Source organism: Balaenoptera borealis (genome assembly GCF_965194805.1).
Source record: "Balaenoptera borealis genome assembly, chromosome: 2".
Taxonomy (NCBI): Eukaryota; Metazoa; Chordata; class Mammalia; order Artiodactyla; family Balaenopteridae; genus Balaenoptera; species Balaenoptera borealis.
In genome coordinates, this window is record NC_138867.1 from 84,973,253 (window position 1) to 84,996,090 (window position 22,838).

The 22,838-nt window shown below is 36.6% G+C and overlaps 1 protein-coding gene across 9 annotated transcripts in view; it reads left to right on the forward strand.

Moving 5' to 3' along the window:
• The window catches only part of PAM (peptidylglycine alpha-amidating monooxygenase), a 279,419-nt gene that overhangs the window by 107,983 nt on the left and 148,598 nt on the right, over positions 1 to 22,838 (forward strand). For 8 of the 9 annotated variants that reach the window (XM_082375927.1, XM_082375933.1, XM_082375925.1 and 5 more), the window contains 2 exons: positions 20,546 to 20,987; positions 21,942 to 22,062. In XM_082375927.1, coding sequence (XP_082232053.1) covers positions 20,902 to 20,987; positions 21,942 to 22,062 — 207 coding nt within the window. In that variant the 5' untranslated portion in view covers positions 20,546 to 20,901. Of the gene's footprint in view, positions 1 to 12,101; positions 12,159 to 20,545; positions 20,988 to 21,941; positions 22,063 to 22,838 lie in introns of all 9 variants that reach the window. The other variant, XM_082375926.1, reaches the window with a different exon arrangement.

Consider the following 22,838-nt stretch of genomic DNA (forward strand, 5'->3'; position numbering starts at 1 on the left):
GGGAGTAAGTTTTTAAAAGTAAAATATGCAGAGCTCTTTCATGGTTGTTATCTTCCTTTGTCCTCCCAGAATCCCTTTGAGGTAAAGAGGACAAGAATAGGTTTTGTTGTTCTCCTTTAAATGCTTGTAATCAGAGTGAGTGGTGGAAAATTCTGTGTCAGAGCAAGCTTGGACATGATACATAGACTTGAATTAGCTTGCTTCAAGAGCAAATTCAAGAATGTTTCTTGACCACTAGTGAATCCACAGTTATAGGATACTCAGGTCTACTGCTATTACTAAATCTAAAGGGATTTGAAAAATCTATCTCTTTCCTCGTCTCAATTAAATTATAGTTTCATCAAAATACAGTCTAACTGTATTCTAGGTAACAGGGGCTACTCTTCATTGTGGTGCATGGGCTTCTCTGGTGGTGGAGCACGGGCTCTAGGCACACGGGCTTCAATAGTTGTGACGTACGGACTTAATTGCTCCACGGCATGTGGGATCTTCCTGGACTAGGGATCGAACCCATGTCCCCTGCATTGGCAGGTGGATTCTTAACCACTGCGCCACCAGGGAAGTCCTCCCACTGCAATTCTGAACAAATGGTTAAAGCACACATATTTAAAATCTCTAAATATTCCTACAATTTCAATGGAATTAGATAAGCAAAAAAATTTAAAGTGTATGGAAATGTTTTGCCAAAGAGTAAGTGCTTTTTGTTTGTTTATGCCTCCTTAATTGAAAGCATTGTTTTATTGTGAAAAATCCAGTTACACCTTTATACTTAGGTTGACGAAATTAAGTAGAAACTAGCCTTTTTCCATTGAAAGAGACAGTGTATATGCCAAGGTCAGGGAGCAGTGGAGGTTTAGTGATATTTTAGCTATGAAAACTGCCTTGAAATACCAACAACAAAAATAAGTGATGCTGCGTTTTACCACTGTCTTACTATTTAGAGTTAAACGTTTAGTTATTTTCCTAAGAGAGATAAGTATTGAATACATTATTTTAAACTTTTATTGATTGTTAAAAAGTGTTTATTCCTGCTTTCTGCTTTCTTTTGGCATATGACATAGAAAGAAAGAAAGTGCCAAATTGTGGATGTTTCGGCTGCCTTTCAGTTGAATTTTTAAAATTCTACCTCATCTAGTCCTATTTTTGTCCTATAATTACTGTTTGAGTCCTTAAACACAGTGTCATACGTAGAAGTATTGAGGCTGAGTCATAAATTTCAGGTTGAATAGTCTGAAAATGGCTATCAGATAATGTAACTATAATAAAAAATGAAAAACTATCCATTGATTCCACAATACAAACTTCAGAGAGTAAGAGTCAACATAATCTTATTCACTTGTACAGATGGACAGAGGCCAGAAGAGCAAGCAGTGATTCTGTGATTCTGGTGTTTTGTGTGTCCTGGGTGCTTGTCAGAACATGAGGTGGGAAAGGGACTCGTTGCAGGAGAGGTTTCTACCTTTCATGAAAGCAGCCTTGGTGAAAGTCTGTGAGGCACCAGTCCCTCACTGCTCCCAGTATATATCCTCTGCCAACACACTGCCCTTAGTCGCCCCTTACCTGGAGTTCCTGCCTCAAGATCAAATACAAATCTCAGCTTCTTCATGGAGCCTTTTGAAATCATCCTAACCCTCATGGATCTTCCCTTCTCTCAACGTGTGTTGCTTATTATTTCTGACACACAGCATTCAGTGTATACTCCCCTGGTTATTAGTTTTCTCTTTAATCATGTTATTCATGGATGGTTCAGTCGTGTATTTCTTGTCTCTCATCCAGAAGGCCAACAAAATGCTTTTCTTAGAAAGACATTATGTTAGGAGTCAACGAAACACTGGACTGATAGACAGGAGACATGTTACCCCTGGTTCTGCTCTGAATTTGGAGAAGGAACTTTGAGCAGAGCATTTAACCTACCTTTGTTTCTTTCCTCAGCTATTAAATGAGGAAACTGAACTAGATAATCTCCAGATAATCCACTTTAAAATTGTATTTCTGGGACTTCAGGTTCAATGTGGCAGATTGGGTACATGATTTTATCTCTTGACCTCCCCAAATCCCTCTAAAAAGGATGGTAAAAGAATTTTAAAAGTTATAAACTTGCAAAGATAAAGGAGAGATTCCACAGCGAGTAAGAGATTAATATATCTTCAGAAAGCGGAAAGTAGAGGACTGATAACAGACTTAGTACAGCAGGAGCTGTTTCATATAAGTGCCCTAGAGAGGAAAGACCCATGAGAATCAAGCTGTTCGGCTTCAAAAACCACATGAAAGCTTCAAGCCTTGGTGATACCAGTGCCATGGAAAGTAGGGATGCTGTGTGGCGCTAAAATCGGGGGATAATGTGGGAGTCTCCTCTGGCCCCCTCTCCCTGCCCTGCTCCCTGAACGTTAGCAGCATACGTCACCCTTTCAGAATATGGGTGACTCTTCTCTAGAGAACTGAAAACCCCCAGGTTGATGGGGGACTTAGGGAAATGTCTAACTTGAAAGAGACATTTTCAAGACATTTTTTAAAAAAAAAAAAAGAAAAAAAGGAACTCAGCTGGAACAAACAGTGTAGAAAGGAAGAGAAAATAGAAAAAGCTGAAACTAGAAAGTAGAAAAAGTTCTCTAAAAAAACCAGATTATTGAAGAAAAGAAATTATCAAAGAAATATTTAAGAATATTTATCAATATAGTAGTTCATAAGTCTTTAGATTAAAATGACCTAACAAGTTGAATGAGCAGTGCCCAGGAGAATGAATGAGAAAAGACTCATATTAGGGAACAGCAGTAAAAATTCAGAACAGAAAGCTAAAGAGAAATATTTTAAAGCTTCCAGACTGGGGAGGTATTGAGAGAGATTTAGTAATAAAGTATGAAAAATCAGAATGGTACCTGAATTCTCAACAACAGGATTATAAGAAAGAAGATAGAGGAGTGATACCTTTTAAATTCTTAGAAGTGATTTTCATCTTGTAAATGTATATTCAGCCAAACACAATGAAGGATGATGCTAAAATAAAGATATTCCACACATGGTTCAGGAACCATGCTCTAGTTCCTGAACTCCATAAAAATAAAAAGGTATACAAGAAAGTTAACAATCATAGGACAGTTACTTGGTTCAGTGGAAAACAGTGTTTATATAGCTTTAACAATTTAAACATTGATTTTACTAAAAATTGTGGTATGTGTTTTGGAAAGCTGGTGGGATTGGAAAGGGGCCTGTAAGAGACTTAGTCCTCATCTTCGAAAGTAGGAAGTCAATAGATAATGAATAGATCCGTGAATTGGTAAATGAGAACATCAACACATTTGGAAAAATGAAGGTAAATACCAGAATAGTCTGCTAAAAGAGTACCAAAGTGTTATATGTGATGAGTAGGACTTGTGGTAGTTGGGCAAAGGCTGCTGTTTTCATTGTAGGATCTTAGCGCTATTTGACTTTTAACTATGTGTACATACTACAGTACTTTGATTTAAAATTTCTTTTTAAAAAGTTTATTTGCTTTTTCTAAAACTTTATGTATATCCAAATTTGATATGTATAGTTTCTCTTAAACTTTACTGTGAGACCCTGGAGAACTGGGTGATGTATTTCTTTGCATCCCTTGCTCCCATGCATTTGCTTAATATTTATTAATTATGTCATGTTGGAACAGGTAGGATGATGCTCCACTCTCACTGGATTTAAAAAAAAAAAGAAAAAAGAGTTTTTTTTCTAAGTGGAGATGAATATGAGGCTTTCACAAACATAATGCCTTGGGTAGGTGTAGGCATGGGCGTGTATATTGAAATTCACAACCCTTTTTCTCTGTAACTCGTATAAACTTCATAACCCTCCATCCCGCTGAGTAGCTGGGAAGTAATTAAATTTGCCCATTAGAGTTATCTAGTTCTTCTGCTTTAACATTGTCTTTTCATGTACATCTTTGGACAGTTTCTAAATTCAAGTCCCTGTGAGGGGGACTGTTCCTTCTTTTGCCTTCTGCCTTCCTCAGGGAGTGTTTGGATTCAGGCTGATGAAAGTAGTCTGTCTCTGAACATAACCAGTCACTGAGTAGAAGACACACGGGTAACATAGAAGGAAACAGGAAAACTGAGTGTGGTGAACTAGCAGTGGCTTTTGAAACGTCAGCTTGGATGGACACAATTCACTTCTGTCCGCCTTTCATTGGTTAAAGGAAGTCACATGGCCGTTGGGTGCACAGTACTCCTGTGCCACCCAGCTGTGGGCAATTGAGGTGTGTCTCTGTTACAGCAGATACAGTGCCCTACACAAATCATACTCTTGGGAAATTTTGATAGGAAGAATAGAGAAAAAAGAAATGTACGGGTAGAAAGAAAAGCAGGAGTAACCATTGACTACCATTAGGTCTCAGATTCAAATAAATTAATTTGTGGGGAAAATGTGAGGGGACAGGAGACTCAAAATATCGGGTTTCATTTGGGGGAAAGCAAAAAGCAGAATAATGTACTGATTGGATTGGTGTGGAGCAATAGGAATGTAGGATTGAGAGAAACTGAAACTGTATGTGTGGGGAGAATTCTGCTCAGTAATCAGATGCCCTCTCCAATTAGTTTAGGAAATACTGTTTTATGTACATAAAAGTGTGATTGCTTCTCCTTAGAATTTTTCTATAATTTTATTAATGTTGACTTTCTCATTAGGAGAAAAATTCAGGTTTCAGAAGTGAGTAAAATGCTTAGGTTGTGTGCATATGTATTTTGATTATGTATTGGAACACATTGCATAATTAAACTAAAATATTTTAATGATATCTCATTTGCTATATACCTTGGAGGATAATTGTAACTCAGTGAAGAATTTCCCCTCTAGTGTGTTGTGTTTTTACATAACAAAGGCTGCCTTAATGAACCTTTATCTCATTATAATGTAATACTGATAGTGATTTAAATATCAAAATGAAAGGGAAATTTTATCACAGTTTTATTCTCTTTTTTGGCAAATTAATACTGCTTAATCCATTTATTTTTCTGATTTGAAAATTAGCATTTGGTTAAGATAAAACTTACTGATAAAAGATGTTGACCTCTTTGGTAGCAAGAAAATTTTTGATATTTTATAAAAAGAGAAGGAGATAATTACAAAGTTTCAGGAACAAGAAATAAAGTAGGCCATCTTAAAATGTTAATTCAGCTAAATCAGAATGAAACGGTTAATAGTATTTTTTAAAATTATCTTAAAACAAATCTGTGGCCTAGTTAAAACAAAGACAGCATATGTTAGTGCTGTACTATTATTTATGGAGGAAGAAGTTTTACCTTATTTTTTTAACCTTAACTTAATTGATCAAATAATTTAAAGCATATTTTTCTATTACGTTTGAATAACTCCACTCATATTTAACAATATCATTCATTCATCTCTGCCATTCAACTTATCTTTTCTTTAATCATTGATGAAGAAATCATGAAATAGAATACAATTTCCACCATGCCAAAAGAGCAGTAATCAGTACAGTATTTTGCTAGATGTAAGCCAGGGTGACCAATCTAGAAGCTGCCTTCCCAGTTGGTATCCATCCCTGAATCAATGAAGCCATCATCTGCCGGCCACTATGATAGTGGAAATCACCAGCCGGTCAAGCATGGGCCATTAATTTTGAATGCATTGATAGAGACATAAATTTCCCTGAAAATCATATTGAAAGATAAAATGGCCAGCTTCTTTTAAGGATATTCTGATATACCTCGGGGCTGTTATAGGAACCACTGATTATTTTATAGTTTTATTTTGTTAAAGGAATTTAAAAAGGTTTGATGTTGACCTTGATGTATTTTTAAGTAACAATAAATAATCACTACTAAATCTACACCTTTTGTACTTTTATGAATAGTATATTTAAAGGCTTAAGGTCCTATTTTTCTGTTTGGTTTCTATTTTTACCAAATCTTTAGGAATATGTCATTTCAAAAGAGGTAACAGTCTTTTGGTGGAATTACTGGACTGAAAGTACATTGTTTGCTTTATCAATAGAATTTTACACATTGCCATGGGTTACTTGTATAATGATCCAAGTTTTGGTATCTGCATGACTTCTTCACTGTTTGAGAGATTTAGTCTTAGGATAATAGAAATTCATCATAATGGGAAGCAAAACTTTTAAAAAGTAAAATTAATGCTTATATACTGACTTTAAAAATTCCATTTCAAAAACTAAAAAAAATGCTTTTCAAAAGAATCATCTTCCAATAAGGTAATTCACATAATTCCTCTGTTTAGGAATAAATATTAAATTCAGTAGAATCAAGTAAAGAGTAGTAAAGCTGATTACTCATTTAGCAGTTAGTACTTGTGTAGTACTTAGTAGTCATATAGCACATTTTATCTTTAAAATGCTTTAGCAACAATAAGTTACATTTCTTGTCAATACTCCTATAAAGAGATAGGCAAGTATTACTAATAAGAATCCGTTTGTCTTATTTAAATCCCAAGCACCTAGTTGGGTCTACCATTTTATATTTGTTTGTTCTAAGAAAATGTCTAACTGCTTTTGGAATATGAATGCATGTTATTTACCTCCACTGCTAATTTCTTTGGGCTGTTGGTTCTACAAATCTGCCTCTATATAGTTTCCTTAAGTCGTGCAACACAAACCTGAGCCATGACATAAAATACCTGTCAGTGCCAGTACCCAGAAAATATTTCCTAATAATCTTGACGTAACAGTGGTAATTCCCTTGAAACATAAATTGTTATTCCTGATTAGTGGCACATATTTCAAATGATATAGGTTAAGATTTTAGTTCTATTTTTGCTGAATGACAGAATTAACTGTTTTTTTGTTTTTTATTGTATTTTTTTAACATCTTTCTTGGAGTATAATTGCTTTACATTGTTGTGTTAGTTTCTTCTGTATAACAAAGTGAATCAGCTATACATATACATATATCCCCATATCCTCTCCCTCTTGCGTCTCCCTCCCACCCTCCCTATCCCACCCCTCTAGGTGGTCACCAAGCACCAAGCACCAAGCTGGTCTCCCTGTGCTATGCGGTTGCTTCCCACTAGCTATCTATTTTATATTTGGTTGTGTATATATGTCCATGCCACTCTCTCACTTTGTCCCAGCTTACCCTTCCCCCCGCAACCCCATGTCCTCAATTCCATTCTTTATGTCTGCATCTTTATTCCTGTCCTGCCCCTAGCTTCTTCAGAACCATTTTTATTTTTCTTTTTAGATTCCATATATATGTGTTAGCATACGGTATTTGTTTTTCTCTTTCTGACATACTTCACTCTGTATGACAGACTCTAGGTCCATTCACCTCACTACAAATGACTCAATTTCGTTTCTTTTTATGGCTGAGTAATATTCCATTGTATATGTGTGCCACATCTTCTTTATCCATTCATCTGTCAATGGACACTTAGGTTGTTTCCATGACCGGGCTATTGTAAATAGTGCTGCAATGAACGTTGTGGTACATGACTCTTTTTGAATTATGGTTTTCTCAGGGTATATGCCCAGTAGTGGGATTGCTGGGTCATATGGGAATTCTATTTTTAGTTTTTTAAGGAACCTCCATACTGTTCTCCATAGTGGCTGTATCAATTTACATTCCCACCAACAGTGCAAGAGGGTTCCCTTTTCTCCACACCCTCTCCAGCACTTATTGTTTGTAGACTTTTTGATGATGGCCATTCTGACCGGTGTGAGGTGATACCTCATTGTAGTTCTGATTTGCATTTCTCTACTGATTAGTGATGTTGAGCATCCTTTCTTATGTTTGTTGGCAATCTGTATATATTCTTTGGAGAAATGTCTATTTAGGTCTTCTGCCCATTTTTGGATTGGGTTGTTTGCTTTTTTGATATTGAGCTGCATGAGCTGCTTGTATATTTTGGAGATTAATCCTTTGTCAGTTGCTTCATTTGCAAATATTTTCTCCCATTCTGAGGGTTGTCTTTTCATCTTGTTTATGGTTTCCTTTGCTGTGCAAATGCTTTTAAGTTTCATTAGGTCCCATTTGTTTATTTTTGTTTTTATTTCCCTTTCTCTAGGAGGTGGGTCAAAAAGAATCTTGCTGTGATTTATGTCAAGAGTGTTCTGCCTGTATTTTCCTCTAAGAGTTTGATAGTGTCTGGCCTTACATTTAGGTCTTTAATCCATTTTGAGTTTATTTTTATGTATGGTGTTAGGGAGTGCTCTAATTTCATTCTTCTACATGTAGCTGTCCAGTTTTCCCAGCACCGCTTATTGAAGAGACTGTCTTTTCTCCATTGTATATCCTTGCCTCCTTTGTCATAGATTAGTTGACCATAGGTGGCGTGTGTTTATCTCTGGGCTTTCTGTCCTGTTCCATTGACATATATTTCTGGTTTTGTGCCAGTATCATACTGTCTCGATTACTGTAGCTTTGTAGCATAGTCTAAAGTCCGGGAGCCTCATTCCTCCAGCTCCGTTTTTCTTTCTCAAGGTTGCTTTGGCTATTCGGGGTCTTTTGTGTTTCCATACAAATTGTGAAATTTTTTGTTCTAGTTCTGTGAAAAATGCCATTGGTAGTTTGATAGGGCTTGTGTTGAATCTATAGATTGCTTTGGGTAGTATAGCCATTTTCACAATGTGGATTCTTCCAATCCAAGAACATGGTATATCTCTCCATCTGTTGGTATCATCTTTAATTTCTTTCATCAGTGTCTTATAGTTTTCTGCATACAGGTCTTTTGTCTCCTTAGGTAGTTTTGTTCCTAGGTATTTTATTCTTTTTGTTGCAATGGTAAATGGGAGTGTTTCCTTAATTTCTCTTTCAGATTTTTCATCATTAGTGTACAGGAATGCAAGAGATTTCTGTGCATTAATTTTGTGTCCTGCTACTCTACCAAATTCATTGATTATTTCTAGTAGTTTTCTGGTGGCATCTTTAGAATTCTCTACGTATAGTATCAAGTCATCTGCAAACAGTGACAGTTTTACTTCTTTTCCGATTTGGATTCCTTTTATTTCTTTTTCTTCTCTGATTGCTGTGGCTAAAACTTCCAAAACTATGTTGAATAATAGTGGTGAGAGTGGGCAACCTTGTCTTGTTCCTGATCTTAGAGGAAATGGTTTCAGTTTTTCACCATTGAGAATGATGTTGGCTGTGGGTTTGTCATATAAGGCCTTTATTACGTTGAGGTAAATTCCCTCTATGCCTACTTTCTGGAGGGATTTTATCATAAATGGGTGTTGAATTTTGTCAAAAGCTTTTTCTACATCTATTGAGGTTATCATATGGTTTTTATCCTTCAATTTGTTAATATGGTGTATCACATTGATTGATTTGCGTATATTGAAGAATCCTTGCATTTCTGGGATAAACCCCACTTGATCATGGTGTATGATCCGTTTAATGTGCTGTTGGATTCTGTTTGCTAGTATTTTGTTGAGGATTTTTGCATCTATGTTCATCAGTGATATTGGCCTGTAGTTTTCTTTTTCTGTGATGTCTTTGTCTGGTTTTGGTATCAGGGTGATGGTGGCCTCATAGAATGAGTTTGGGAGTGTTCCTCTCTCTGCTATATTTTGGAAGAGTTTGAGAAGGATAGGTGTTAGCTCTTCTCTAAATGTTTGATAGAAGTCGCCTGTGAAACCATCTGGTCCTGGGCTTTTGTTTGTTGGAAGATTTTTAATCACAGTTTCAATTTCATTACTTGTGATTGGTCTGTTTATATTTTCTATTTCTTCCTGGTTCAGTCTTGGAAGGTTGTGCTTTTCTAAGAATTTGTCCATTTCTTCCATGTTGTCCATTTTATTGGCATATAGTTGCTTGTAGTAATCTCTCATGATCCTTTGTATCATGTATAGAATTACTGTTTTTGCTCTTTTAATGTTAGAAAGAGTGTTTAAATTTGGGGGTTTCAATGCTTTTTCCCCCTAACTCTTCAATGATAATTGTTATTAAAAATTCAACTTTTTTTAATGATAAAACTCAAGGTTAGGTCATATAACTTCAGTAATGGAGATGGAAGGTGAGCAAGGTCTACTGGGCTTGCTTGGGCCTCACTTCCTTGGACTGATACGACAGGGACGGCATCCTGTGTTTTCTCTCACACCCAGAGGATCATGGCCCTCATCTTTTTTTCAGCTCTTATTTCATTTCCAGGGTGTAGTGCACATCACTGTGGGAAACCTTGTAAAGAAGATTAAAAACTGGGGAAGGGAAAGCCAGTCTGTAAGCACCTTGTTAAAATAAACCACTTCTTCCTAAGCTCAAGACAGCAAGAAACAGTTTAATAACTATGAAATAAATTCACCACCTGTCTTTGCAGCAGTATCAAAGACTTCTAACAAACATAAGAATGCTTTGATCCTTTTGAGCCAGAAGAAAATTATGAAGCTCTGAATTGATAGTTCATGGAGAGTTTGGGGACACTGATCAAAGAAAACTGTTATTATTATAGATGAGAAGTTAAAATATTTGAATATAAGCTACTCAGTACATCGTACTTCTTTCAATGCTGAATTGCATATTTAAAAATTCAAATAGTCTTGTTATGATTAAGCTGTATTTTAGTATAGCTTGTATACCCCAAAATAAAAAACATTAAAATGTTTTTAAGCAACTGTGTTTCTTTTGTTAATGGCTTTCGAATTATATAGTTGAGATGGATTGAGGGGGCAGTGTATAGTGTATATTTTATAGAAGCCCTCTAGGTTACTGTAAACTCAGTTTAACAGAATTATATAAATGAGAGAATGTTTTAACATTCTTTCATGATCTTTAGGAAAATTTCCCATAAGTTTTTCAATTATACAATAACATTATATGATTGTAGATCCCACTTTAAGTACTATAATTATACAGCTGAGAGGCTTAAAGACAAGGATACCAAAACTTTTATTATAGCAAGGGGTATGTTTATGGGCATTTTACTGTAAGTATCTGAGCATTTGAAATGGAAAACATAAGAATCACTTGAAAATTTGATTCTGCTATGGGAGAAAATGCTTCTATGTGAACAACACACAACACAAAAGATAAAGTTCAGTGTAATTTTGGAGTGAAAATCTAGACATTTCCTGTAGATTTTCCTTATCAAGAAAGAGGATATTTATTTTGTAGCTGCATGTTCTGGATCTGAGCCACGTTCATGTGTAGTTAATAACTCCTGCCTCTGAAGTCATAGGGAGGCATTTAACAAAATATGTATTGAAATGCTTCGGGAATAACTCTGCCTAAGGATGTGGAAGTATAAACAGGAAAAAAAAATCCCTACAAAAGAGGACATCTCATTAAAAAATATGTTGATTAGTTGCAAGAAAGACGGAAGGAAAGGCAGAGCCCCGCCTTGTGACCACATCCATCCAAGCCCAGTGCCTGGCACTGAATATTTGCTCTTAAATGTGGCACCCTTCCATCCTTCATTCTATAACAACTTCCTCTTGAAAATAGCAGAAAATAATAATGCACAGACCCACAAAGGAAGCATTACAAGGGTAATGGAAAGATCTTTCAGTACTTAAATCAGCCAGTGATTCATACTTCATTAAAAAAAAAAACAAACAGACTTTTGAAATGTAGTCAAGTCTTGGATATTAGTTTCAAACCAGTTCCTCAAAAACTTCAGTGAAGAGGAAGAAGAGAGTTTATTAATTTTTGAATTGGCATATTATGGAGATAGCCTGTAAGTTCAGGCCCTCATCTCTGACTTGCTCCATGAGTTAGGACAGAAACCCCCACCTTGCTAAATGACTGCAGGACCAGGCTCGTGGCCTGCGCCCCCAACTCAACAAGAATATTTAAAGGAGAAGGCAGCTATAGCTGCAGAAGTGTTTTGTGCTCTACTTATGAAACTGAATTCTTTGTCACGTTTATAAATTAAAAAAGATACTGGTGGGTAAATGAGTCACATGCAAAGGAGCCGTTCTACCTCTCTGACATCATCAGTAACGGTTAATGCTCTCCTGTGCAGTGCACTAGTCTCTTGAGAACTTCCAGTGCATCCTTAGAACGAAAGGATGTGTGCTGATTGGAACACAGAGATCTGTTTTATCTTACATTAAAATATGCTAGCACTGAATTTAGATTCATGTGTTATGAAGTAACATTTGAATTAGTCAAAGTTGAGAAACTTAATTAAGAATAATGTCTCTTGTTTTTTTCCCCCCACAGAAATATTTACAGGACTGAGCAATTTGATGACTAATGGACATATTTAAAGGCCATCTGGTACGGATCATGGCAACCAAAAAAATAAATAAATAAAATTTGTTACCGTTGGCAAGTTCTTATTGCAGTAGAATCATATGCTGAATGGTACCCCTGAGATTGTTTAACATTATATATTCTAATAGGTACCCAGCCAATTTTGACTTAACAAGGGAAGAATACTTCAAATCGACTACCTGTTAGAAGAGATGAATCCCAAACAAACCCACGTGCAGAAAATGCCATTCAATTTCGTGTGCCTTGCTAAAAGAGAGACTTAAAAAACAAAGAAAGGAAGAAAAGGAAAGGAAAGGAAAGAAGAGAAAAGGAAAGAAAAGAAGTAGCAACTTAGTATATCTGAGTGTGGCGAACGCTGTGCTATGTATGTGTAGGGTGAAGTTTACCTTCTTACATAAAGAAAGGGTGCACCTCTGGGGTCACAACACAAATGACTTTAGGGTATAGCTAGTAATGTTAATGAGAAAAACTGGCCAGATGTAAAAAAACGACAACAAAACAATTGGACAGACAAAACTGCACCTTAGTGTTGAGTGTCAGTTAAAACAAGTACCCTTGGCCTCAGGATCTGGGAATACGTAGGGAGCAGAAGGGATTAATTGTTCCCATGTGGAGATATGGGTCCAGTGATGCCAGATTTTTTACAGCTCTTCAACAGACACTTTTTATGTGAAATCTTTTCATTTTGAAATGTTTACTCAGAATTCAAATGCAAGGGAAGAGTTAGGAAAAATTCTTGCAAGCCAAACAAAATCTACTTTGGGGACTAGATTTAGACCCTTGTCATAGATCTTCAATTTGTTCTTTCTGAGTTAGCTAAATGAGTTATGTTTGTAAGGTTGTAGAGGAAATGTTAATGCTTCCTAATATATGAATGAAAAAAGAGACTAGGTTACATTTATTGCTGAGTAGGTGAGGGCTTTAACTGTGACATCAGATTGCCTGTGTTTATATTTTGGCTGTGTTCCGTGGGCAAGTTACCAATACTCTGTGTGTCCAGTTTTCACTTCAGTAAAGTGGGAATGATAATGGTACAAATTTCATAGAGTTGCTGTAAGGATTCAGATGAGCTAATCTATATATAGTGCTTATTAGTACAGTGCCTGGCATATAGTAATTGCTCGATAACATTGGCTGTTGTTACTTCACAATAAAATGATATTCAGAGGATTTGCTTTTTGTTGAACTTGAAGAAAACATCCCCTAAGAATGTAGAGAGTTTGTTTTATGTTGAAGAATATGCGTTAAGAGGATAGATTCTGGAGGCTGCAAGCCAGGATTTAAATCCCTACTCTACTGTTGTGTAACCAGAGCAAGTTAATTAATTTTCCTGAGCTTTAGATCTGTTATCTATAAAATGGGAATAATAACTGGTACTTAAAAGTCATAAGAATTCAGTGAGATAATAATGCATAAGGTCAACACCTGGCGTATAAGTCGATAAATGTTACTTGCTGTTATGAATATTCTTTTCCCATTCTTTAGAAGTTCCATATTTGCAAGCACTTTTTATTCATTTATTTATTTATTTTTAACGTGGAATCTTTTTTAAAATTTTACTTACTTTTTTGGTTGCATTGGGTCTTTGTTGCTGCACGTGGGCTTTCTCTAGTTGTGGCGAGCAGGGGCTAATTTTCATTGCGGTGCATGGGCTTCTCATTGCAGTGGTTTCTCTTGTTGCGGAGCACAGGCTCTAGGTGCATGGGCTTCAGTAGTTGCGGCACCGAACCCGTGTCCCCTGCCTTGGCAGGCGGATTCTCAACCACTGCGCCACCAGGGAAGTCCCTGCAAGCACTTTTAAAAATCAATCTATAGAGACTTCCCTGGTGGTGCAGCCTGCCAATGCAGGGGACACAGGTTTGAGCCCTGGTCTGGGAAGATCCCACATGCCACAGAGCAACTAAGCCTGTGCACCACAACTACTGAGCCTGTGCTCTAGAGCCCACGAGCCACAACTACTGAAGCCCGCATGCAGCAACGAAGACCCAATGCAGCCAAAAAAATAAATAATATAAATAAAAATAAATTTATAAAAAAACCCAAAAAATCCATTTATATCTCATTATATGTATTTGAAGAAATTATATCACCTAAAAAATTGAAGTATAATTGATTTACAATGATTCAGGTGTAATTATATCATCTTATTTAAATTAAGCTTTATCTTTTTTTGTTTTTGTTTTTTTTTTAATTAATTAATTTATTTATTTATTTATTTATGGCTGTGTTGGGTCTTCGTTTCTGTGTGACGGCTTTCTCCAGTTGCGGCAAGTGGGGGCCACTCTTCATCGCGGTGCGCGGGCCTCTCACTATCGCGGCCTCTCTTGTTGCGGAGCACAGGCTCCAGACGCGCAGGCTCAGTAATTGTGGCTCACGGGCCTAGTTGCTCCGCGGCATGTGGGATCCTCCCAGACCAGGGCTCGAACCCGTGTCCCCTGCATTGGCAGGCAGATTCTCAACCACTGCGCCACCAGGGAAGCCTAAGCTTTATCTTAATGAACCATATTACAACAATGCTTTTCAACAAGGGCGATTTTTGATTTGACCTTCTAGAAGATATTTGGCAATGTCTGGAGACATTTTTGGTTGTCACACTGCAGGGAGTGCAACTGGAATCTAGTGGGTAGAGTCCACAGATGCTGCTAGACATCTTGTAATGAACAAGACAGTCCTCTGCAACAGAGAATTATTCAGCTCAAAATGTTGCTAGTGCTGAGCTTGAGGAACTCTGCATTACAGCTATAACTACCATAAAATTTAGTTTGTAAAGTTCTTGCCAAGGAAAAGAAGGAGAGTTAGTTATATTTCAAAACACAACCTAAACTCAGATAGAAATTAACACATAAATTGAAATCTGTGGAATCATATTCAGTATTTTAAATATAAATATGTATGTGTACAAATATCCCTATTTTCTTCTGGTTACAAAAGTAATATAAGTTTGTGAAAGTTAAAAGACTGCAAAAGCATATAAATGGACAGTGAATATCCCCCCTCTGTTTTTTTTTTTAACCTATTCCCACTGAAGACCATTGGAAATCTAATTGAGTTATATTACTTCAGAATTTTAAATACATGTGTATACTGTTCTATAATTTGATTTTTTTAAAGTTAATATCTTTCTTTTCTCTTCCTGAAAAATTCAGTCCTAGAGCTGCTATGTGGGGCAGAGCAAGATAGGCGCTCAGGACGGGTGGCCTGGCATGGGATGTCATGGCCCAAGCAGGGTGAGGAGGGCATCCATGTGTGTAGGCAGCCCAGTGTAAGGTGTCAGCAAAGGCCAAGTGGAATGAAAAACACAAAAAGCAAGGCCTGGTGGAGGGTTTTGAGCCCAGATGAGAGAGGACACAAAAAGCAAGGAAGTGTTCAAAGGATGATGGGACATGTCAAAAGGACACAAAAGCTAGCTTAAAGGAGTCACAACAGAGATAATTTGAGCATCAAAGTCAGTGAAGTAAATAAAGTTAGTAACAGATTAAAACCCACTGAATAAAATAAGAAACTTTGCGTCCAGTATGGTATAATAAATAAATGAATAAAATGAAAGTTTGATGAGAAATGGAATATTTATAAGTCAATAAATAACCTCTCCACCAAAAAATATTAATTAAAAAGGGAAAAATGGTAACTTTACTGTGGAAAAGCCTGGAAGATGTCACCTTAATTATATGATCAAAGTTAACATCATCAGTAGAGGGACAAATCAAAATTGCAAGGCACCTAATAAGATGCTGTGGTAGCCGGCTTCTCATCTCCTAGTATTCATGCCCTGGGGTAGTCTTCATCCATGCTGAGTTTGGCCGACTTGTGTAATGGATAGCATATTATAGAAGTGATGGTATGTGACTTCTGATGCTTAGTCCCAAAAAATATTGCTTACTTTGGGAGAAGCCAGCTGCCATGTTGTAAAGACATTCAAGCAGCCCTAGAGAGAGGGCCACATAGTGAGGAGATGTTGTTTTTGCCAACAGCCAGCACTAACTTGCCAGCCTTGTGAGTGAGCCATCATGCAAGCAAATTCTCCAGCCCCAGTCAATCCTTCAGATGACTGCAGCCATTGCCAACATCTTGCTTGAAACCTCATGAGAGAATCACCCAGCTAAGCTACTTTTTTACCCGATGCACAGAAACTATGCAAGAGAATGTTTATTGTTTTCAACTATTAAGTTTTGGAGTAATTTGATATGCAGCTATGGGCAACTAATACAGATGCAGTGAAAGGAACACAGCGTTACTTCTGTGATATTCCTGCCAGAGATGCACAACCTGAATCTAGTCCTAATAAGCAGAAAACAAACACTAATTGAGAGGCATTCTGCAAAATAACTGGCCTGCAATCTTCAATAGAGTCAAGGGCATAAAAGTTAAAGACAGAAACTGTCCTGGAGTGAAGGAGACTAAATAGAGACATGACAACTTTACATGCAGTTGTCCATTCTGAACTTGATTCTTTTGCTATAAGGGATACTATTGGGACAGCTGGCAAAGTTTGGAGACTGAGGATTAGATGATAGTAGTGTGTCAATGTGAATATTTTGATGATTGTATTGTGGTTATGTAGTAGATATACTTTAGGAATTACACACTAAAGAATTCAGGGGTGATGAGACATCAGGTCAGCAATTGGTTACTCTCAAATGGTTAAAGAAAAAAAAGTTTTTGGTACTGTACTTGCAACATTTCTACAAGTTTGAGATTGTTTAAACATTTTTTAAAATTACATAAAAAGAAAACAATGTGTCATGGAATGTGACGTCGCCTATAAAAATAGACCCACCTGTCCTTTTTTAAGGGATGTATGGTACCACCCCCCAAATTTTACCAATCTCGTATTGATGGCATTTAAATTGATTCCAGTTCTTTGCTATTATAAACATCCAGTTATATGTTATTATAAACAATGTTAGTAAATATCCTCATAAACATGTTTGTGCCCTTGTTCTATTTTTGCCCAAGAACAAATTCCTAGAGTTGAATTTCTAAGTGAATGGATATGCATTCTTTAATCAGTTTAATCATAAGTCATTGTAGGAAACCACATAAAATCTCCTTGAAAGAAAATGAAATCAATAATTTGGTCATTATTTTCATTTGTTTTTTCCCCCACTAGAAAGTAGTCTCTATAAGAGTGGAAACTTTATCTGTCTTGATTATCACCATTCCCAGCATTAAGATAGTCCTAGGCATTCAGTAGATATTTGTTACAGCAACAGTAAAAGCAAACATTTATTATGTGTCTGGCGTTGTTCTAAGGATATGAATTCATTTATTCCTTGTAACAAGCCTATGAGATAGGTGGTAGGATTATTTCCATTTTGCAGATGAGAAAATTGAGGCAAAGAGAGGCTAAGTACTTGCCCAGTTTCACAGGGCTAGTCAATGGTGGAGCCAGGAGTCCAGGCAGTTTTTCTTCAGTTTACAAGCTGTCATCCTCAATGTTATAATGGTTCTTTCTTGTTGATAAATGAATCGATAAGTGAATGGCCAATATATTTATTTGATTCTTTGATCAATTACAAATTTAAACTATCTTTTTGGGTTTTTTTCTTTTTTCAAATAAAAATGGAAAAGAATGGACTGCTCACTTGGTAAAAGCCAAATGAGTTTTATGGTCCTCTGTACTAGGCTGTACTTACTACATAATACTACTGCTCCTGGAATTAATATTTGTACAGGTATAAACTATACATCATTCTTACTAAGAATTTATTTATAATGTGTAAACAGAATATTTGCTTCGTATTACAAATAAAATAGTAAATCTGGGTCTGCCACTTGAGTCTAGGAGGCAGAACCTTTATTACTCGTTTTTCAAACATTCTCTGCTCCCCATTTGGGCTCCCGTGCCCTGCACTTGGAATACACACTCTTCGTCTCTCACAGCGGAAACCCAACCACACTCAAGCTCTTGCTCAGAACCACCTCTTCCACTGAAGACTGCTTTACCTTTCTCTTTTTTCTTACCCTCCTCTTGAAGATTGAAATGATCTTTCCCTCCTCAAAATTCCCTGAGTCCCTTTTATAGTACTCTCACAGGAATAATACATTCTAAACATACCTTATATTACTTGTGAGAAGATGAGGATCTCCCTTAATAGACTATATTCTCTTTTACTTTTATTCATTTTATAAAACTCCAAAATATATTATAATATTTTGTACAAAATATGAAATTAAGTATGTTTTTTTGAATTATCTCAAGGAAATCTATGTTGAATTTTTTTATCCTAAACAAGAATACTAAGGTTTGAATATTATATATATACACACATACATACACACACACATATATTCCTCAATTATCAGTCATTGTAAAATAAATGAAATGATTAGACATGATTTTTTTTCATATGATGATTTGTATTTTGTCTTTAGTTTACAAGGCATCAAGAAGCAAAAAGCATAATTAGCTTTCATTTCTATAAGACCTTTTTTGTTCTGTTCATGGCTACAAATAGCAACTTTGCTTTTACCCACAACTTCAGTTCCCTTTTCTTTTAGGGGGCGGTTCAGGGACATCAAAGGTAATAAAATCAATCAGAGGGATAAGTGGAATTTTTTTCAAAGACTAGTACTTAAGGGTGTGTTCCTGTTAGAGAATTTTAATACTAAATTTGTTTTCAAGTGTTTGTGTAATACCAAATCTCCCTGCCAACTAGAAGAAGGACTGTCCTTGAATCCTGTTCTGCATGAAATAATAAAATATAATCCCTTCTTCACATATATTTAAAGAAAAAGAAGAACTTCAGGGAATGTTAAGCATTGTCATTTTACAGGATTATATTTTGTTGTAAACAAAAGCAATAGCATAGCCTTCAGGCCAGTTATTTCTCTTCCCCCGTAAGTTCTTTCCTTTACCCACAGGATTCAGACAAAGCTAAAGGCTTTTGTTGTGAAAGCTCACATAGCAAGCCAAAGAGAAAGTTCAAACAAATGTCATCAGTCTTTTAAAAATGTCATTGCTTGTGTAAATTAACTGTGGTCCTTGGTTGCTGGTGAGCCTCAAGCATCCTTGGATAGGTTGGATATTCAATCATGTTTTATTTATATTTGGTGTAAGGTATGTTTCTTCTAGAAAGCAATGACCATGAACTCTTCTGATTTAAAGTTTAGGTCATGCTTTTTTGTTTGTTTTAGCTTAGTTTTTGTTTGATTTTTTGTTTTGTTTTGTTTAAATTAGCTTCAGTATCTTGTGATTTCCAGAGGATGATTTAGAGGCTAACTTATTATTGTGGAGCACTTCTAAAGATCTTACTGATTTTTGCTTCTTACTGTTGTTCATCTGGCCAATGGATTTATTTGTGATTCACCAAATCATGTTTATAATTAGTGATTAAAATAGAACTTTAAGACATCTTTTCCTTTGAATGTATTTTTATATTGTGAATGATACATTTTAAAATAATACCTTGCTAAAATGTACATACTTGATACATAGTCTGAAATATATTCAAAACAAGAGTAAAGTCTAAACGCACATATTTTAAAATTTAGCCTAGTTGAGTCCTCTTGACAAAATGTTGAGATGTTGCATTAGTTCCGTATGGCCTGTCATTTATATTAATGTAAAGGTTTTGATCATATCCTTTGTATATAAAATTCATGTGGGAGCCAGCTGAGATTCTCCTTACTGCTTCTAATTGCATTGCATTGTAAGTCTCCAAACCTTATTCAGGAAAGAATATCTTTTGGGAGGCATGCCTTATAAGTAAGGAATTATTACTTTGTATATTAGATGCAGGATTTTTTAGTAGGTGCTTACATTTCATATATTGTGTTAGCTATAGATTTTTGATTTGTTTTAAAGTAATTCTGAGAACTTCAGCGATTACTTCTGTGGTGATCATTCTTGGCCGAGGGTATCTTTCTCCTTGGATCTATAGCTCTGTGATGCATATATGTAAACATGCCTTTGTTCTCAAAGTCTTTTTCTTTCTGATTACTGTTGTATCCAAGTGCTTTGTCTGTGCCTTAGTTTCTTTTTTTCCTTTTCTTGTGCCTTAGCCTATCATTTGTGTGAGTATCTTTGTTTACATTCAGCAGAGGTATTAAGTGCATTTTTGATAATAGAAGGGAGTGACATAGGAAGTAAGGAGAAGAAATCCCGAGCCTGGGGTGGATGTGAGGTAAAAGGGGTAAAGAAGTAGGAGAGAAAAGGAGAGAGTGGGTGTGAGGGAGGAGGAAAGAGGAAAAGGCAGAACAGGGGCTATGGGGGTTTTTGAAATCTTGGGGGCTGGTCTTGGGGGAGGGAGATCAACAGACCAGCATTTTCACCAGGCTTGGGCTCAAGCTTGTGCAACTACTAATGTATTGAAGAACCTCAGCTGGGATTTGCTGAGCACAAACGCTGTAACGTGTTAGTCATCCATTATCTGCTTCTATTTTTGCAGGTTCTGAATGATGACTGACGCGGGTTTGTGTGATATCCCTCACAGTCCCTGTCATCCCCCAGTGATAAGGAACACTCACGTCTAGCCTCAGCACCAGGGCAGAAAGCAGCTCTGAAGGGAGGAGAGCTTCCGCTCGCGGACCCGACAAAAGTACCGCCTTCCCACGGGGTTCTGCCTGCGGCTCTTGATCCAGACACCTCGCAGCTCTCGCAGGCAGATGGTGTGTGGCCGCCGCCGGACGCCCGCCGCGCCCCGGCCATGAAGTAGCGGCTGCTGGCGGCGCCGCTGCCCGACCGCCGGCCCCAGCCCAGCGCTGCGCTGCCCGGTCCTCCCGGCGGGGCCGGAGCGGCGTGGCCATGGCTGGCTTTCGTCGCCTGCTAGTTCTCCTTGTTTTTCAAAGCAGCTGTTTGGGTTTCAGAAGCCCACTTTCTGTCTTTAAGAGGTGGGTGTTTGTTTTTTGTTTTTAAACAGGCGAAATGTTGTTTGGATGGTTTCTGTGCATGCTGCTGAAAAATGTAATCACTTATGAACCGGAGTGTTGGAGAAATATACATGGTTGATTAACTTTGCTGAAATCACTTGGAATTTTAGCACAGTAACTTCTTGTAAAAGTCCCCCTTGCAGAAAAAGCCCACTGTTTTGTAGCCAAGCTGCACTGGCTTTCAAAACTCCACTTAGAAGTTGTGATCTCCAATACTAATCACTCCCTCTTGGGGAGATATTTCAGAAACTACGATATAGTCGTTTAGACTTGAATACCTTCTTGTTTATAACAGCCCGAAGAATAAAATATAAAGGTAGGTAACTGGTGGGGAGAAGCAGATCATGGACTGTAATAGCTCCACGAGGAAACATTGAGCTGTATACACGCGCCTCATAATTACCGTGTTAAATATTTATGCACCTGTACATTTGTAATTCACATCACAGTCTTCCCCCCACCCCCATAAAACTCCACCTCCTAGCAATATTACTGTTGGTTTTTTGTTGCTGACTAGTAATACTGGACATTCATAAAATAGTCACTTACTGGCTTGTAGTTAATATTTCTGCCATTAGAGGATTGACAGGCCTGTGATAATTATAATTTATTTATACTGTACTTTCATTAACTAGAAACAAATGTATATTTGACAAATTTCTATTGAATTAAGTTTTAAATGTAGGCTGCTAGGTTGCTTTGATTATATTTTGCTCTCAAGTTGGGTATATACTGCTCTTGAACTATACAATGCAGTTCTGAGAATATTATAGAATGTTATGTGGTTATTACATCTTTTCATTGGGTCTAAATCAACAATCTTTAAAGTCATAGAATTCCTTTTTTTTCCCCTTTCTCACATCCAGGTAAGATACCATTATGTTCAAGGATATTGAAATTGTCTTCTTTTTTCAGGTTTAAAGAAACTACCAGATCATTTTCTAATGAATGTCTTGGTACCACCAGACCAGTAATTCCTGTTGATTCATCAGATTTTGCATTGGATATTCGCATGCCTGGGGTTACACCCAAACAGGTGAGAGGAATTCTGTATTTCATTATTCACATGTTCTGTATACAATCTATAATTAAAGCAAAGAAACTGCATTTACAGCAGTAGTAACGTGTTTGAAAAGTAGGCATTTGCTTTCAGGACTCCTCAAATAGGTCTAGAATAATTGAATATTATAAAGAGGAGTAAAATTTTTAAGGTAAATCTTTCAGTTAAATTTCTTTTTAAAAAGTTTCCCCATATTATTTGTGTTTTGAAATGTAACCTTGAAAATTTGTTTTGAAATTCTCAGTGGAGTAATAGCCTTTGTAATGCAGCATGTAAGTGTATATTAAAATATGAAAAATTATTCTAATAAAGGGAAATGATATTGAGCAGCTGCATCTAAGAGATTAGGTTGTTAAAATACCCTTCTATCACAGCCACAAGTTGAGAAATAAAAGCATGTGTTTACTGCCAAGAATTCGAAAAATAAAACATTCCACACTTTTAAAAGTTTAAAAAAAACTGTTCATGCAGGTGGTTGATTGTAAGTTTTCTTTAGCGTGATTTGCTTGTCATAAGAGATATATTTTGAAGTAGTAGCAGAATTCATACCACCGTGACTTACACAGCATTTTGAGTAGAACTGGGTTGTTGCTAGGGCTTTCCCTATTTTAGGCATACACAAGAAGCTCAAACCCACTGCTGTCACATGAACAACGTGTTTCATTAAGCATAAAAAGGCCAGAATTAATTATGCTTTTCAGCCAGGCAGTGCAGGGATTTATGTGCGTCATTAAAAAAATAGTCTTCCTCTT